This window comes from Cyprinus carpio, chromosome A5 (assembly GCF_018340385.1).
Source record: "Cyprinus carpio isolate SPL01 chromosome A5, ASM1834038v1, whole genome shotgun sequence".
NCBI classification, from domain to species: domain Eukaryota; kingdom Metazoa; phylum Chordata; class Actinopteri; order Cypriniformes; family Cyprinidae; genus Cyprinus; species Cyprinus carpio.
In genome coordinates, this window is record NC_056576.1 from 14,136,283 (window position 1) to 14,155,393 (window position 19,111).

General features: G+C 36.5%; 1 protein-coding gene across 2 annotated transcripts; it reads right to left on the bottom strand.

Moving 5' to 3' along the window:
* Window positions 1-1,413: 1,413 nt before the first annotated feature.
* LOC109090036 (TBC1 domain family member 8B) lies at window positions 1,414-18,875 on the bottom strand. Of its 2 annotated transcripts, XM_042754227.1 has the most exons (21): window positions 18,483-18,875; window positions 16,314-16,424; window positions 16,111-16,229; window positions 15,750-15,972; window positions 15,172-15,412; window positions 14,879-15,086; window positions 12,673-12,840; window positions 12,368-12,469; window positions 11,634-11,784; window positions 11,340-11,554; window positions 10,778-10,895; window positions 8,840-9,125; window positions 8,581-8,707; window positions 8,049-8,147; window positions 6,939-7,007; window positions 6,597-6,837; window positions 6,351-6,416; window positions 5,565-5,645; window positions 5,178-5,219; window positions 4,826-4,923; window positions 1,414-3,695 (listed from the first exon to the last, which is right to left on the bottom strand). In XM_042754227.1, the coding sequence occupies exons 1-21, from the start codon at window positions 18,607-18,609 to the stop codon at window positions 3,135-3,137; spliced, it is 3,453 nt and encodes a 1,150-aa protein (XP_042610161.1). In that variant the 5' UTR covers window positions 18,610-18,875; the 3' UTR covers window positions 1,414-3,134. The 2 variants fall into 2 exon arrangements, with proteins under 2 accessions (XP_042610161.1, XP_042610162.1); XM_042754228.1 differs by lacking the exon at window positions 5,565-5,645 and having other exon boundaries at window positions 18,483-18,874.
* Window positions 18,876-19,111: the final 236 nt, after the last annotated feature.

Here is a 19,111-nt window from a genome sequence, read left to right on the forward strand (position 1 = left end):
TTTTTTTTTTTTTTTTTCGATAATCTGTCAATATTTCCATTTTGTTGCAACTAAATGGATCCCAATTAGGAGATCAAAGGCTGTCCTGAATGAATGTCAATGGAAGAGTGTTATGTAAATTAGTGCGCTAAATGAATTGCCTTTGTGTGGAAACATTGTGTTGCATAATGAATCTTCAGCTTTGTTGCTAATCTTCAATGTTTACCATTACATTTTCATTTTGGAGAAATCATGCTTGCTATAAAATCAAAGGGAAAAGTGTGATTTAAGATGAGCACCACACTCTATTTTGATGGTTTTCTTTTAGGATTATGTAGTGTCATAAAAACGTGAAAAACAGAGCCCAAGAGGTTACAATCTCCCCTTTTTAAGCAATTCGTGCATGTCTCACAACAGGTGCTGCCATAGTGGCAAGAGTCAGAGGCATAGCGTCTAGGTATGCACGTGCATATGGGCCGGGGCTGATTGGGGGCCGCGAAGGGGGACCTTAAATTAAAACCAGGGAACGTATTCTTAATTCGTGGCCACAATAAATATAGGCAAAAAAGGTTGTTGTTTTTTTTAAATATGTAAATGTTTTTTTATTTTTTGTCTGCATGTCATGTGCATGGCTCGGTAATTTCTTGTGTGCATTTGTTACGTTGCTGCCATAGAAATGCGTCATAATTTAAAAACTATACGTGTAAACGCTGCATTTCCACAAGAAGACTTAAATTAAACACCATGGACATTGTGTATGAATTTACCGAAAAAGGTCCATAGAATTAAATGAAATTAATTACAACTAGAATGTGAGCATCCTATTTCTTCTTTCTTTCCGTTTTTTGGGGGCTTCTTTCTTTCCGTTTTTTTTTTTCCCACAGTGAATAAAGTTAATTCATGTGAAAATACCACCTACTCCAATAAATAAATAAATGAATAAAAAGATTGATTCACATGCCGCGTGAACTGTGGCGAATACAGTGATCTCACGTCACATTAAAGAGCAGAAAAACACATTTATTGTATTATATTAAAAGTAACAAAACAGGCTTATTGCGATTATTGAGTGGCTGGTGTGCTACAAATAATGAATGGACGAAAACGTTAAATATTATTTACAAGCATTTATGCCGTCAATAAAACAGCTTGTCAGTAGTCATGTTATTTTACCCCAGAAACTGTGACTTATCAAAGGCAGCTTCAGCATCACAGCAGGGACCTATCTGAATGCATGTAGTCTTGCATTGATCACATCTGTACCTTTAGTTGGGATCGATCACACTATTATTGACAGCGCTGTGGACGTCCTGCTTATTTCGTTCTCATTGTACCAGGAGGCTCATATTCCCAGGTTCCTGGATCGACAGCGATGTCAGTCCTACAAAAACATTAGAGATTAGCGAAACTGGAGAGAAAAATAGAGAGGGAGGATCCTTTCTTCATACATTTTATTTTATCATTAAAGTTTCATAATGTGACAGTTTATGAGGCACAAACAGACTGTAACAAATATAAATATTTCAGACAAAAATAAATAAATTAAAAATTAAACTAAAAATCTAAATGACCACACTATTACCCTGAAGTACATGAAGCAAATATCAAATACTCGGCAAGAGCGTGACACTGAGATGAAACACTAATAATTTAACTTTCAATGCAACTCCTGCAACATGCCAAGAAGTTTTTCTATGGACTTTGGTGGTTAGCGTGCAAAAAAGCAAAACCAGAACAACTTCCTTAGATGAATAAATTCGAATGTAAAATAAGGACTATGGCTTCCTACTCAGAGGTGCCTTTTAGCTTTAGAAGAACATAATTATTTTATTACACACAGAACTTTGTTTAGCTGGTGTAGACCTGACGCAACTTCAAACAGAATAACCACAAAATACCAGCTTCCCTTTCTTGCATTCCTCACCACAAGCTCTCAACATTTACACAAATTTCAAAATTCTGCAACATCTCTTATGACATCTCTTATGACGGGTGAAGTGATTTATCACTTAATGTTTCTTACAACTTTGACTACATGAACTGACACAGATTACTTATTCACTTTGCATATAATTTACAGCGGATTAGTTCTTAATATTTTTTTACTAAAGCATTTCAGTATGCTCTGTATGATATTTTTTAATCTGTAAAATAATAGCAGAAAATATACTTCTTGTTTTGAAACTAATCTCCAAAATGACTGTGATAAATGTTTAAAGATGAAATAGGTTTTGTTAAATGGAAGCACTTGTGATATTCGTACTTAAGTCCTGAATCAAAATCTAATAAGGCATAAACCACATATTTCAGTTTGTAGACACAAACACATTCAGTGAATCACAATTACATAACTATAATCTGGAATCCTAATACAGACCTTCAGTGCAGAGGAATATTATATGATGTAGACTAAACTCCGATTAGCATAACCATTTTGGGCATTCCTAATTAAGCCTCTAAAGAAAGAACAATGTTTTCATTTCATAGATCATTTGAGCAAGGAAAGTAATGTAAGGCGACCCATGTGTCGAATGAATTTTCAAGCAATATATTTTTTTCAGCCATTAGCAGTTCAACAGCATAGCATTTTGATTTCCCTTAGAATCATCCTTCCTTTTGTGGTCCTACATGTGCTTATGTGTGTTAGGTCATGCTGGGAATAACAGACATGGTGCATGTTCATATGAGCTTGAGGGATGTTTTGAGGTTACTCATTGGATAAAGCAGGCAAAGCCTTTTTAATGCCGTCATCCCAAATCACACGTGCCATTTAGACTATTATTTATAACACCTCATTTAGTCATCTGTATTACCTCACAATACCTTCATCTACATTATATCACAATATCTCACACCAATTATTTTTGTTACTCAAATAACAATTAACACTAAACTTTTATATTACATTAAAATACCTCATACCCGTTTTACTTCATACTATGCAATCTGAATAATTTTATACCTCTATTCTCCTTTTTTTTGTCCCTTTGATTTGTACTTGTCCTTTATATGTGTCTGTGTGTATAAATAAAAGGATTTCCTCATCTGTAACGGACATAAGTGTTTCACAAACACACAGAAAGAGATAAAGAGGAAGGGAGAGGGTTTATGGCTTTTAGGGCAGTGTTTTGCTGTGATTGCTCTGATATAGTGTGTTAGTGTGCATCTTTAAGCTGGTTTTTACGTGCATGTGCAATCAGAGAATCTGTGTCAATGGCCCGTTCAAAGAAGCGAACGACAGACGGTTCATTCAGTAGAGACGCAAGAATCTGCTCGAAGGAGAAACTCCAGTCCCCGTCTCTGAGCGTAGAGGGTGAGCTGGGGGTGTCTGTTGGCGTGTCCAACACGGGGCTGCTGGTTCCGGTGGGACTGCTGGTGGGCGTAGAAGGGCGTGAGGTTGAGGTCGGGGTAATGTCAGAGTGGGATGGGGCAGTTTCTTGTTGACTGACTGGAGAATCAGGTTGGTTGCCTTCACCCTCAGTGAGGGTTTCGGTCTCAGGGCTGGTGGGTAATGTTGGGGAGGTCTCCGGCTGAGCCGTGCTGGTGGGTGTATTTTGGGGCATTTTCTGCGGGCTGCTCTCCTGTAGCTTCCGCCCCACCTCCTCCATGCGCAACAGAAGACTGGTCACTCGTGCCACAGCACGGTACAGACTCTCCTCCTCCTCATCACCGTGGAACACTCCGTACAGGGTCTTTGTCAAACCAATAAACTGCACCTGGAACACATACAGTCTATTTAATTAAGCTGAACTCTATTTATATCGCTTGACCAGTACAAATGTGTTCAGAAATGACAACAAATCATTGTAGAGGTTACCATGGGCAACACTCCTATTACATTTCAAATGGAGACAAGTCTCCACTTGAGTTTGTGTGTGCTCAAGACAAATAACAGTAAGAGCAGACAGACTATGGCAGAGAATAGGAATAGAACTGCACTGAACAAGGTTAGTAAGCAGAGAATGGACACTGATGAAAATATTGTCAAACACCTCAAAGTACTTGTGGAATCATCATTGATCAGGACAAAGCCAACCAGGTTCTGTACTCAAATAAGCATGAGGAACCATCTTGATGTGCCATTTCAGAATTTAAATGCTCATACTCATACTAAAAATATATTCATATTCCTATTAAATGTACACTTACAATATTTTTTACTACTACATTTTTTTTTCATTTTCATACATAGGAAATAGTTTATATAATCACTGCCACTTAACAGTTTCAAGTTTTTAAAAAAAATATAAATTCATGTTTATATTTCACAAGGATGTATTAAATTGATAAAGTTTCATAAATAAATGGTATTCTTTCAAACTTTTGATGCATGAAAGACTCCTGAAAAATGTTTCTACAAAAATATAAAGCAGCACAACTGTTTTTAACACTGATGATAATAAAAGCTGTTTCTTATTATCCGTATATCAGAATGATTTTTGAAGGATCATGTGCCACTGAAGACTGGCTCAATGGCTGCTGAAAATGATAAAAATGTAAACAAAAAGAAAAACCTAATATTATAACAATTAAAAAAGTAATTACAAGTAAAAGTAAGCCTTGGTGAACAAGAGAAAAAAAAATTATAGATATAGACACAGACAGACAGAAACACACACACATAACAAATGAATATTTTGCTACAAGAAAGAAGGTGACTCATAATGGCATGCAGGAAATCTGTAAATTGTTATTGGACCAAATAAATCTATCCACTAAAATGAATCTGACTTCCCAACACTACATAGTACTACAAATATCAGTTGTGCAGTTGCTTAAAATGGAAACATTTCAGATTTATGTACACATTTAATTCTTACCACAATTTCATTTTGTGTGTGTGTACCTGATTAATTCTGGGCAGATCTTTAATATTCTCCTCTCTCCGCTGCAAGTCTTCCTGCCACTGTTTCAGATATTCCTGCAGATCTACTTTTGCATGACCTGAAGGGCAAAATACATCAGATTTGTAAACAGCTCCCTGGACTGGCAATCAATCTTTTTTTAACTTAAATATTTTTTAAAATATTTTATGTCTATAATTGATGTCTTTTTATTTATTGACAAGTATCCAAGTAAAAGGGCACAGTATTTTGGTCATTGCACAGTGACCCTGACCACCCTGTTATGGTTTATTTTGAGATATTGTCTGAAATTATATAAAGAACATGATTAGAGGACAGTGATGAATACTTCACCTCTCTCTGGACATTTTCTGATCACTCCATCCTCTGCAGAATCTACATTAAAGAGTGGAAAAAATTTACAACCACGAAACAGAGATACGCACACATGCTTGAACAGATACATGCATACATATATTTTAAAAGCTTTTAAGGCTGGGCAGGGATTTGAGTTTCTGTTTCTTGTTAAAACACCAAAACGATGTGTGTTTTCTAGAAATCTAGCTGCTTGGAGGTTAGGTGAGACAAGTCCCTCTAAAGTACAAATAAAAATGCTACACACAACACACAGACATTTAAAACTACACTTAAGAACACTGACATTATAACACACCCAGAAGAAAGAAGAAAGAGTGAAAAGAAAGGAGGCATAAGGAGCCACAGAAAGGAGTGAAAGCTGACCAGAAAGACGAGTGGAGAAAGAGTGATCTTCAGCCGGAGGAAAAAATCTAGATGATGGTAAAATCTTAAACTCCTGGGTCCCTGAAGAAACACACAAAATACGCAGATATGCACACATTCTTCTACTTTTATTCGAATCGGTAAAAAAGTGTCAGTCAAGACCTGTCATAAGTTATGGAGAAATTGGCTATTATTTAAAAAAGGCACAGTTAACACAAACATGTTACATGAACTTATCACCATCAAGAGCGACGGGGATTTAGATAAAGTGCTGGTATTTTAGTAATTACAGATCCAGGCTAGTAATCCAAAGTTACTGGCATTAAATAACAAAGTATGTACTTTAAATTCCTTTGTATATAAAAAAAAAAGTCTAATAACTAACTAACAAACAAAATATAAAATTTACAAATAAAGGAAATGTAGAGGTTAGATATAGATTATACAAGATCATAGAGCGGGCAGATATATAGATGAAATGGGGTTATAGAAGTGCATAGATTATATAATTGACCCAACTATTACACTGTATAGATTATTAAGCATTACTGAGGGGTTAGATATATATGTTATACATATATATAGATAGGTTAGACATACAGATTATGCAGGGTTATACATGGGTCAGATATATAGATTATTAAGGGTTACTGAGATATTGAGACTGTTTAAGGTTGTAGAGGGGACATATATACAGATTTTAATCATATACATGCATAACCATATCTTATGTTCACACTAAACTTTTATTATAGCACATTGGCAGAGATCATAAAATTCATTTACCTGGTTGAAGGTGAAGTTTGAAGAGAAATTTTAGTTTTTCTGTGAATGATCTGTTGTTTAGGATATCTGCGATACACACACACACACACACACACACACACACACACACACACACACACACACACACACACACACACACACACACACACTCTTGAATGAATCTGACAGGTTGTAAAGCAAGCTGCTATGTACTGAGGTGAAAGGTCAAAGGGCAGTCAGTTTACTCCTGGGTTAGGGTCCTCTTACCCAGACCACATATGAATTCTTTGAAGTTCACAAGTCCGTCTCCATTCTTGTCCAGAAGCCGGAAAGCTGATCGTGCCAGTGAGCGTGCGTGCGTGTGTGTGGTCCATGGCTGTAGGAGGTTAAACAGACTGCTAAACTGGGACTGATCCAGCTGGTACTGGTCCAGATATGGCAGGCTGGGGTCATGGTTCTGCAGGGCAGGACTACACACTGACCAGTAACAGCTCACAAAGTGCTGCCTCTGTAAAACACAAACAGTCAAAAGACACATATTAGCTTACACAGTTTGTGTGGCTGCGGCGGCATTTTGCGGCCTTTAGACACTGAAACGCACAAACTCACCTTAAAAAGCATGTAGAGCTCGTCTAGCTGAGCAGCACTGAACTTCACATCTTGAGCAACAACACGCAACTGAAACAATAAGACACAAATGACAGACAATTAAACAATTTACCATGGACAACAGTCTTTACTGCCACTGTATGTGCAAACAATATGAAAATAAAATAAAATGTTTTTGAAAGAAGTCTCTTATGCTCACCAAGGCTGCATTTACTTGATCACAAATACAGTAAAAACAGTAATATTGTGAAACATGGTTACAATTTAAAAGAATGGTTTTTTATTCAAATACATTTTAAAATGTAATTAATTCAATTGATGGCAAAGCTCAATTGTCAGCATCATTACTGCTCTCCAGTCTTCAGTATCACATTGCGGTGGCAGGGCCACGACTCTGGAATACCCTGCCTTTAGAGATTAGACTGGCCCCTTCCTTGTCTATTTTTAAGTCCTTGCTAAAAACTTTTTTATTTTCCTTAGTGTATTGACTACTGTGATATGTTAAATTTTGGGTGGTTTTAAATGTTTGTCTGGTCTATTTTTCATGTATGTGTAATATTCTTACTCTTCTGTAAAGCACTTTGGTCAGCCTGGGGGCTGTTATAAATGCGCTATACAAATAAAATTGAAAAATTGAATTTTCATTATCTTTATGATATGATATTTCTTTTTTTTTTTTTTTTTTTGTCTTTTTTAAACCAAAATCTTTTGTAACAATATAAATATCTTTACTGACTCTGAATTATTGCTGAATAAATTCGTTTCTTAAAAAAATAATTAATGCTTACAAACATTTGAATGGTAAAGTATATTTTCCAAAATCTAATTTGCCATACAACTCTATGAATGTAGCTTTACAAGGCAGCTTCTAATTTGCATGTTTCTCACCCCACCACCCCGTCCCGTCCTGTTACAAATGAGATAATTAGCATCAAAACATGAGTAAAAAGTTATATATGAATTTCTTACTATTTTGGAGACCTATAAATGCAAGTGCGGAATCTTATATTTTAGTTATTTATTTGGAAAATTATAATGCTTTGTTTAATATTATATTATTATATTATTAATATAAGAATAAGGTGCATATAGCACAGCTTTTGAACTTACTACATTTTGTTTTGTTGTGTCTTCTAGTGTCTGAATGACATAAAGCTTGTTCCTCTTCCGCATTTTTTCCACTTCCTCTGTTCGAATGTCGCCATATTTCTGAAATAAAGAAACTTCATTAGTCTGAGCAACCATCTGTTTCAGGCCTTCCATTTGCTGACCCCAGAACTCCTGTCAGAGGAGGGTGGGGGGGTTCCTCATTCCATGCAACTGACCAGTTTGAAAGTGTCTGAATTCTCAGGTGCTCTGAAAATGTACACCTTTTAATTGCATATTCAGATTTTACAGTCCTATAAAATGTGTCACCATGAGTACAGGTGTTAATTGCCAAAGCATTAACAAAGACATCAGATGCTCCCATCAGATTCATTTTACTAGTCACTTTGTACAGACAGTTTGTTATAAATTCACTACCTTAAAAATAATAAAAATTCTGCTCTTACTACATGTTTTGGTAAAACCAGAGCTAAAGTCTTTGATAAGAATATGGCTTTTATTGTTCACTACAATATATTAAAGTATGTAGCTTTACCTCATAGGCTTCTTTGATGAGATTGCTGATGTCAACCTTTTGTATTGATTTGTCATTGGCTGTAGCAGAAGCATGCTGTACTGTAACTGGCAGGGGACTGTCTTTATTTGTGACACTGTCAAAAAACCTGAAGGATTAAATTAGATATAGCACAGGTTGAGTTTGCAAATAATAAAAAAAAATTGCACAAAACATAACTGACAATGTAGCTTGCTACCAACATGCTTTGGCCATGTTAAAAGGACAACATTCCAGTCACCTGTTGAGGACTGTGACAGCTTCTGCGTCGTCATGGCAACAAAGCAGATTGTCCATATTATAGTCAAGGACAGCAAGGCCGAGTTGCAGGATGGCTTTGATTCCATCATAAAAGAAGCAGTCGACAACATTCACAGCGCTCTCTATTGGCAGTACACTGATGAAGAGAGTCAGGAACCATGACAACGACACTGACGAGAAGAAGGACAAGTCTGTCATGTGTTCGGTCAGCTGAGTTAAATGCTCACGGATCAGTTCCTCGAACACAGCCTGGTCCACCAGGGCTCCTGGAAAACATACACACACACACACACACACACACACACACAGACTTGAATACTACTGCATGCAAAAATAAATAGATTCTAGGCCTGGGCGATAAAACAGTACCGATATTTACGACGGTACACCATCATTGATAACGATAGAATTGTTTTCGATATATCACAGTTTCACGCCCTTTTCATTTAAAGGTGCGTTATGAATGACAAGCAGACAGCCAATGAGTGCCGTGCCTGCCTGCAATGAGGAGAATGTGAATAAAAAAAAGGAATATTAGTCGAATTTAAAATAAAATTTGCATTCGAATGCAAAAACTGTGTATTTGAATTTAAGGGGTGTGTCAGGGAGCCTTATCGGTGGCGCACAATATGTAGTGATGACGTAAGTGTCATTGTTGCATTTTAATCTTTTTGCTAGTCTATATCCAGCTGAAACCACAAGATCGCCATTGCTGCAGTTTTCATTCAAAATATTATAGAAATATAGAAGCTCAATGCAGATAAGATATTGTTTAAGTTAAAACAGAAACCAAGCCATTCACACAGAACGCATATTCTGTGCATTCTTGAGATGCACAACTATGACTGTTGCACTCGTCTAAAAAAAAAAGAGGTTCAACTAGAAAAGTCGCGAGAACATGTCTTGAGAATTTGTGGGGGGTTTTATTCCATTCCACTGCATCTCATATGTTTTTAAATGCAATCGTGTGATCGGCGCTTTGGCTATATGTATTAAGCTATGCATAAATACATGATGCTGTTTTGTTCATATTGTTTACGCAATTTACAAAATTATATTTGATTTCTAAATATTAGTTTAGCCGGTATGTACTTTTTTATAGGCAGCCGTTATTTTCATTGCATTGAATAAACATTTCAATGTGGTGCATTATTTTGCTCATTGCGCCCTCCAGGCCAAAAGTTTCCTTAAAGTGGTCATATGATGCGATTTCAATTTTTCCTTTCTCTTTGTAGTGTTACAAGCTCTTGGTGCATAAAGAAGATCTGTAAAGTTGCAAAGAATAATGTATTATATAATAAGAGGTGTTATTTTTTATAGTTAAGAGTCAACCACTCCTACCTAAAACAGCTCATTCTAACACGCCCCCACATGTCTACGTTACGATGTGGGAAGATTTGCATAATGCCGCCCAAAGAAAGAAGGTGTAACTTTTATTCTCGCTGTTGCCACATGGTATGGTAAGGGGTGTAAAATTTCCGTCACATGCTTGAGGCATTCGGCAAATCACAACGCACCGGATACCTGGCCAATCAGAACAAACCTCGCTTTTCAGAATGATGAGCTTTGTAAAAATCATCGCGGTTCAGAAAGGTGGAAACATTATATTGTGATAAATTTTTTAGCTATATATCGCCCAGCCCTAATAGATTCAGTTAACTGCCGCTAGCAGCAAAAAACAGAATTGCAGAGATAATTGCAGACAGAATAGGAGAAAGAATTTAACAAGAAAAAAAACTTGATCATTTGAAAACTGTATGGCAAACCTTAACAACTCAGTATTATAATACACTTCAGTTGTGAGAGCAATTATAGTTCCATTGGCATTGTTATAATGGCAACCTGCAGGTTTATGAAGATGATTTCATCACCCTCCAGGTATGAGATTTGTATAACCAGCTCTGACAGACACACATACCAATAATTCTGCGGTTGAAGTAGTCTGGTAGCATTCGTTCACACACAGCAACCAACAGCCAGAATGCCTCTTCCTCTTTAGCATACAGCAGCAACACAGACGTCAGGATATTCATTGCCTGGACAGACCGACATATAGAGAACGAGTGAGATATTGTGTTTCTTCTATCACAACATGACATAGCTATAAAATATAAAAATATAATTTTTATTAGTATGAGAGAAAGAGATTTTTAATAATAAAGTGAAAAACAAAATATGCATTTAAAATGACAGAATTTAATTTTAAGTGAACAGTCCCTCTAAGAGTTTGTAACATAGTTGTACAGTATATACAAATTGAATATAAATAAAAATAATTTGGTTTCCTTAGCACTTAAAAAAAGAAAATATTCTATGCAGTCACCATATCCCTCGAAATCACAGACTTCACTTTGCATATCTTCTTTGCTTTTTAACATTTTTGTGAACAAGATAAATCAGATGTTCTAGAAACTGTGCAATTTGATGCTTAGACCACATGTTAGTCTAAATGAAAAAGCTGTACGTGTGTGTGCTGTTACCTGACAGTAGCCAATTTTGGGGTTGCGATGAGCGTAGGCAGTCAAGACACGGCGAAGAGCTGAGATTCCTGTGTCGCTCTGGAATGCTGGGTGTTCTGGGAGGGAGCGATGCAGATCTCTCTCAATCTCATCACACGCAAGTGAGCTGCTGCCCATACACTCCTCCAGTAGCCGCCCATAGTACCCAGGATGAGAGGCCATGTCATGTACTGCACCTATAACACATGCAAACATAATAGTACAAACTGTAGCACACATCTACACATACATGCACACAACCAGAACAACACACACCTGAGAAGAGCATCCACAGTTCTCCTCTGAGAGTCTCTGGAACTCCTCGTACAATGAGGTCACGTGTTTTTTTGGTGCAAAACATTCCAGTTCCGCGGCCATATTCAGCAAAATGAATCTGCCACGACTGCTCCTTCATTCGCTCCTTCAGCTGTCAATCACAATATTACCATGTCAACAGTGGGATCCTTACTAATTAAAAACATACACTATCATTCAAAAGGTTAGGGTCAGTAAGATTTTTTAAGATTTTTGAAGGAAGTCTCTCACTAGGGTTGAATTTATTTGACCAAAAATACAGTTAAAAAAACTGTAATATTGTGAAATAATATAAAAATGTAAAATAACTGTTTTCTATTTGAATATATTTTAAAATGTAATTTGAATCTCAGCAGTATAATATGGTTATATGGTGCTCAAGAATACTTTTCTTATTATTATCAATGTTGAAAACAGTTGTGCTGCTCAATATTTTTGAGGAAACTATGATAAATTTTTTCAGGATTCTTTGATGAATAGAAAAAACAGCATTTATTTGAAATGACCATCTTACTGTATGTAACATTATAAATGCATTTAATGTCATTGCTGATCAATTCAATGCGTCCTTGCTGAATTATTATACTAATCTTATTGACCTCCAACCTTTAAACAGTAGTATACCACGTTTTGATTACATTAATCATCTTCACTATACTAACATTATACCAATATTGTAATAAGGTTATCTGTACCATTTTGGGGTCAAGGTTTTCTGCATCATGTGGATGAAAGACGTTCATAAGAGCTTCAGTGCTGACGGCTTGACTTTGCCCCACCATAACACCCTCCTCATCCTCAGAGAGAAAAACACACATGCAATCTAGTCTCCTCTGGCATTTTTACAGTTGTCAAAAAATCATACCATGAATACCATGGGATATTTTTAATTTGGAGACTACCTGTAATTTTTAATTGTTTTGAAATATATTATCATGATAAGTATATGCATACCACAACACAATTTCTTATATTAGTGGATGGAGTGTAGAGGAATTACCGGATTACTGATGAAATGCTGGGGGCTTCCTGCTGTCCCACACTTTCTGCGGATGGTGGAGGCGAGTCGCTCAAAATCCCGAACCTCAGAAAAACGCAAAGCTCTCTTGCCACGAAGACACACAGTAAGAGCACGACTATTGTGGTCTGGCAGCTCCACACTAAACACCTACAGGCATACATTAATGCCAAAAACACACATTAATCAGCATTAGTGAAATATAAACACAATGATAATGAAAAGTTTAAAGGTAAAACTGTGAGAATGGCCAACAGGGGGCGCCACAAGACATACTATGAAAAAACAAAACCAAACAAAACAAAACTGATATTTATTTTGGATTTATCACTCAGATACTGTTAGTAAAATGTCATATTTCCAAGTTAATTTTCACCCCCGTTAATGGAAACCACCTGGAAACTAAGACCTCTTGATTAATTTAGGCAGACCATTGTAATAATTCTCTTGAATTTTCTAAGATGGACTGTTTACAATTTTACTGCTTCTGCAACCTTGTGAAGAAAATACACTTCATCATACTTGTAAAAAGACTACTTATTATGGAAATATTGTGCTTTTAAAGAATATGCTTAAGTGGAAAAATAATGTAATGTTTTGGGCCATTTAACAGCATAATAACTGCAATTAAATTAAAGCTAACTGCATTTAATAACAGTACAACATATATATTTAAACCAATATTAAATGCAATCAGCTTTATTAACCTGCTTAAGTAGAACTTAATTACATCTTTATATGTAATTTCATGATTCTGTTGTGTTTAAAATATGGTTAAAGTGTTAAGTGCGAGCCGAATGTACTTACAGGCATTTATGGTAAATTAAAATATACTTTGTCATTTCTATTGAAACTTATATGTCATGTATTTAAATATATTTGTAATCACACATTTGTAGTAATAAAGCTATAATTTAGTACATATAAAACATATTAAAGGGTTAGTTCACCCGAAAATGAAAATTAGCCCATTAATTAATTACCTTAAGTCATCCTAGTTGTATTTGATTTTTATTATTTTATTCTTTTCAGGTGAGTGCTGTATGAGATATTTGTATTTTTTTTTTTGATCTTTTTAGCTATTTAATGGCACTCAGCGGGTGTTGCAGTGCATCAGTCCAAAAGAAGTGAATTAAAAAGCGCCCATCCTTGATAAAAAGTGTCTCACACAGCTCCAGGGGGTGAACAAAGTCCTCCTGTAGCGAATCAATGCCTTTTTGTAAGAAAAATATCCATATTTAAAATGTAATAATCGCTTTAATGTAGCCTACGCTCACTGTTGTACACAGAAGCAGTTCTGGGCAGATGATGTATGAGGTCAGCTTTGCACATGTGCCGCTCAGAAGTGACGAATGTGGATACGCAGCAGAGAGATCAAAACAAAACAATGGTCACTAATTGGAAGTACAAAACGAGGATTTGTCGGAGGATTTCGATGTAAGCCAAGAGGAGACTCATACGTCATTATGTTGTATATTATTATGTTAATTAGTTTTTGAGTATGTTTTGTTAAAGTGATTATTACGTTTTGAATATGGATAATTTTCTTACAAAAATGCATCAACTCGCTACAGGAGGCCTTTGTTCACCCCCTGGAGCTGTGTGAGACACTTTTTATTAAGGATGGGCACTTTTTATTTCACTTCTTTTGGACTGATGCACTGCAACACCCGTCGAGTGCCATTAAACAGCTTGAAAGATCAAAGAGAGTTTTTAATATAACTCCGTCTGGATTCGTCTGAAAGAAGAAAGTCATATACACCTAGGATGATATGAGAGTGATTAATTTATGGGCTAATTTTCATTTTTGGGTTAAACTAACCCTTTAACTTTAAATATAATATTGAACGACACACTGCATAAATTATTATCAAGTATATATTACATTTGCTTTATTAAAACAACAAAAAAACTATTAAAACATCGAATTAAAAGTGTACTTTAAAGTAAAGTTATTACAAAGTGCACTTACATGTGTTGAGAAACATACTCATTAAAGTGCACTCCAAGTACACTTAGGTAGCTTTTTATGTCATTTATATTATCTGTATAGTTTTAAAAAATATATACTTTTAAGATTTGAAGTACAAGTGCACATTCAATAGAATTATGCATACTTCTTTTTCTCAAGGGCAGTCTCAATGACAGACTTCTTTGCAGTTTGCAGAAAAATTTGCAATATACGCACCTCCCATAGAGGGATGATGAGATGGCACTGAGAACCATCCTGGCTTGCAAAGCACAGATAGTTCTCAGAGACACAGATTTTCCCAAGCGTATTGACGTGGCAGAATGGAACCCAGAGGAAACTCTCATACACTTCACAAAGGTTCTCCTCCTGCGGCAACCGGAAAAATGCTCGAAATGACTGATTCCGTGCATGTATTTCCAGAGCCCTGCAAACATTACAGTAGAGTCAGATATTGTTTTGAAATTGTACAGTAAAAAAAAGAATGGTAAAAGAGGAATAAACTAATGCACCTCTGTGTGATGTGAAGGGGGTTGGCTAGTGGATGTTCAGCATTAAATGTTTCTTTGTCGAAGAACCGCACTATGGCGTAGTCGGCCAACTGCTGCATGATCACGTATGTCTGCTGGAGCCTCAGGAGCATTGAGAAGAAATGATCCTCTCCACGCACACACACACGGATGCTTTCTGCCAACAACACACTCGACGTACGTTCCAGACGGCTCACCTCATCCCAGGGATACACTAGTTTCACTAAGCAAGAAATGCACAAACCATGAATAGTATGTGATTTTGGCATATGCCAACTATAACACTCATAAGGAGAAAAGCATAACATATGAAGCACATAAGGTATTATGTGTGACACATCTCTTATAATCCACAGAAGAAATAAAATCATACAGGTTTAGAATGAGATGAGGGTGAGTAAATGACATAAACTTAAGTATAATAATATATATGGGGGCTTAACACCAACAGATTAAAAATCCTTTTTGCAAATAAACGCATTGTTTTCACATCATAACAATCATAAAATGTTACTGAGAGCTTGTGGTAATATGTGTAAGCAGGTGAGCATGTTTCTTACCCTCATTTCCCAGCATATAGGAGTAGAAACACAGGAAGTTGGTGCTGAGGTAGATCCAGCCCTGATTTGGCACTCGTCCTCTCCAGTAGCTGCAAGAGAAATAAGTTACAAGCTTCTCTCTCTGAGGCAAACCAAACAGACGTTCAAAGCGCAGCACTGCCTCCCGGAAGCGTTCGGGATCCTCCTCGTCACTGGCTGATGTGCCCTCCTCTGCTATCAGACCCTATATACACACAACATATCGTCACTAACATCAACAAGCCAAGACCAGCTGCTTCGACTAACATCTAAAATACCACAAAACACGAAAACGAGAAAAAAAAGCATTCTAAAGTGTTCGGGAGCCAAATAACCCTCTCACCCTTATCTTTCCCTGGACAAAACTGGTGATGTCTTCGCCAGAATCAAACACAGAGAGAGTTCTGGTGATGTTCTGCTGCAGCCAGTCCCAGTGCTGTGAGATCTCCTCTAAAGATGCTCCTTTACACACACACACACGCATTATATAAGGATCTAAATGAAGAGAGCCACATACACATTAACACTGCGTGCAGCATCTCTCACCACAGGCAATGTTCCAGTACACCTGAGAGTCGGGCGTCTGGTGTATAATGCGAAACGGTGCTACTTTGGCTGTGGAGTCAAGAACTGTGTCCAAAGTTCCAACCAGCAGGCCTAAAACAATGACATAAAACAACAAACATAACACTACAAAAACAATTTACGTATTTCTTTAAATCTGCAGTCTGAGCTACAATTGAATTTGATAATATAAAAAGACAACAGCAAGAAAATATGCTATATTTCTATTGAGTAGTCATTATATACCTACAAATAGCAGCGATTTTCAACTAATTTCAACACTGATCATAAGACGTGTTTCTGGAGCATCAGATCAGCATATTAGTATAATTTCTGCAGAAATTCTGCATCAATCTAATTGATGAAATAAGTGCAGCCAAGCTGTGCATAAGAGATTACATTAAAACGTTATTCATAAAATTTAGAATAATGTTCGGTTTGACTTGATTTACTTCTTTCGGTTTGTTTTGTTTTTTTTTTTTTTGTTTTGGTTATTTTGTTGTCTGTGATTTTAATGTTATTTTTTGAAGGTATTTTATTTCTAGTCTGCACTGCTTCAGAAAGAAGCTGGTGTATTATGTCCCTTAACCATGAAGCAAAGGTTTCCATGGTGATGAACTCCAAAGGAAAAAAAATAGTTACTAATTAGAGTAAAACCTATAATCAGCTCAACAATAATTATGGCCATATATACATTTATTACTAATAATTTATTTATTAATAAACTGTTATTTAATTTATTTATTTATTAAGTCAAGTCCCATTTATACAATACAGATTGTTTCAAAGCAGCTTTACATTAATAACAGAACAAAACAGTGTTAATGTTAAAAGAAATCAGTTATGAAACAAATTCAGTTTCAGCTGTAAAACAGATCTACAGAAGATAATAATAGTGTCATTATTCAGCTCAATTTAGTCCAGCGTTGTTTCAGCTCAGTTCAGTAACAGTGCTGATGTTGCAAAGTTAGTGTCATTATCCAGCCCAGTTCAGTTTATTAATAAGTTGCTGTCATCAGTGACCCAACATCAACCACTGAAGACAATTCCCATCAGTCCAATGCCAATAAATCTCTAATGCATTTAAATGCAGCAGCTCAGATGTCTAATATGTTCAGCCATCCTTCTGATTTGTATTTAATTGCAGGAATGGATTTAAAATTGAGCACCACTTCCCATGACATAGCTGTGGTCCTGCCATGAACTTACATCTGATGGTGCATCAGCTGTATAGCCTATATACATGCAAACATAAAGGGTGGTTTGCTGAAGTATGCTTTTCATTATATGTTTTTTGTTTTTATGCTAAAGTACACACACACACACTGCAACCATAAAGGGTGGTTTAATTATAAACATATTTATATACTTAAAAATAAAATAAACAATTTATGTACTGGTATTACTTCTCATGCAAATGTACATAATTATAATTATAATTATCAAAACTTTAAAACTGTTCAGTTGTTTGTGTGTAATATTTAATGTTGAATAAGTAAAAAAATAAACGAGTGTACTTTTAAAAGAAACAGTTAAGTTGGCTTAAAATGACATCAAACTTGCAGTAATCATGTTGCCCTTTACTGATAAGATATTCCCAAGTCGCATCATCAATAAATACGGCCTTCTTTCAGAGTAACTAGTGAGAAAGCGTCTGCCATTAAACACGCTGAATCCACCTGAAACCTAAACAAACTGACGTCACAGCGTGACGCAACAACTCCTGTCAAAGAGAAGTAGCGGTCCAGACTTACCTGAATATTCTCCGTATTAAACCCGTTTAGACTTCAGCTTCCAAATATATAATATCTGGAGGAATGTTGCATTTTTAAGCACATTTTATGCACACGGCCAGACTACCGCAGTGGTGACGTCAGCACTCAAAAGAGCACCAGTGTCCCACTGACAGTGAAACTTGCAAAAATACCTATCAGCCAGGCTGCATTAACCCTTGACCTGCTGCAAAAGCACTTGGGGTTAAAACTACAAATCAATCGTTTGGAAAATCAATTGAACTGTATTTGAAGGTGTAACATCAAGAAAGAAATCACATTTGGATACATATTAACTGAACAACCAGAGGCTTTTTTTCTAGTCTAGTATGGTGCTTGAACACGGACAATCGCGCGTTCCCGGTAACGTTAACGTAACCTGTCAATCCGCCGCTGTCCTCTCCGTATCCGCGTCTGCGCTGCAGCACGAAGTAATCGTTGGATTTCTCCGTCACCCATAATTTCAGCGCGTTCTTGAGAAGCACCTCTTCGGGTTTGAGCCACATGCTGAGATCTGTTTTCAGAGACACGCGTCTTCTTGCATGGCACTCGTTTCATCTCAAGCGCATACACCCATAGACTGAGTGTTGTTTGCTCTTGCACCGCTCTTCCCAAGTCGACAGAAACCGAGCCAAAGACAGCAACACCGGCGCCACTGGGATTGTAGTCTTCCACATCTGCCCCGATGAGCAGCGGAGATTGCTGCCCTGAAAACTATCCACTACACTTCCCATAATCCCCGCGCCACCTCATGACTTTGTTTCAAATTATTTAAAGGGAACGCGACATTTGTTTACGACGCGTTGTCATGATACCGCCCTCAGCAGTGTTTACCAGGAGCTCATCGGTTTCGAACGTAACAACATTTAAAATAGATTCAGAAATAGGGATGGGAATCGTAAAATTTGATTCAGTAAAAAGAATCGAATCGTAAGATTCATTCGTTTCAAAAAGCGATCTACTTGATAGCGCTGTAGAGTCATATTTGAGTTTTTTGTTTTTATCATC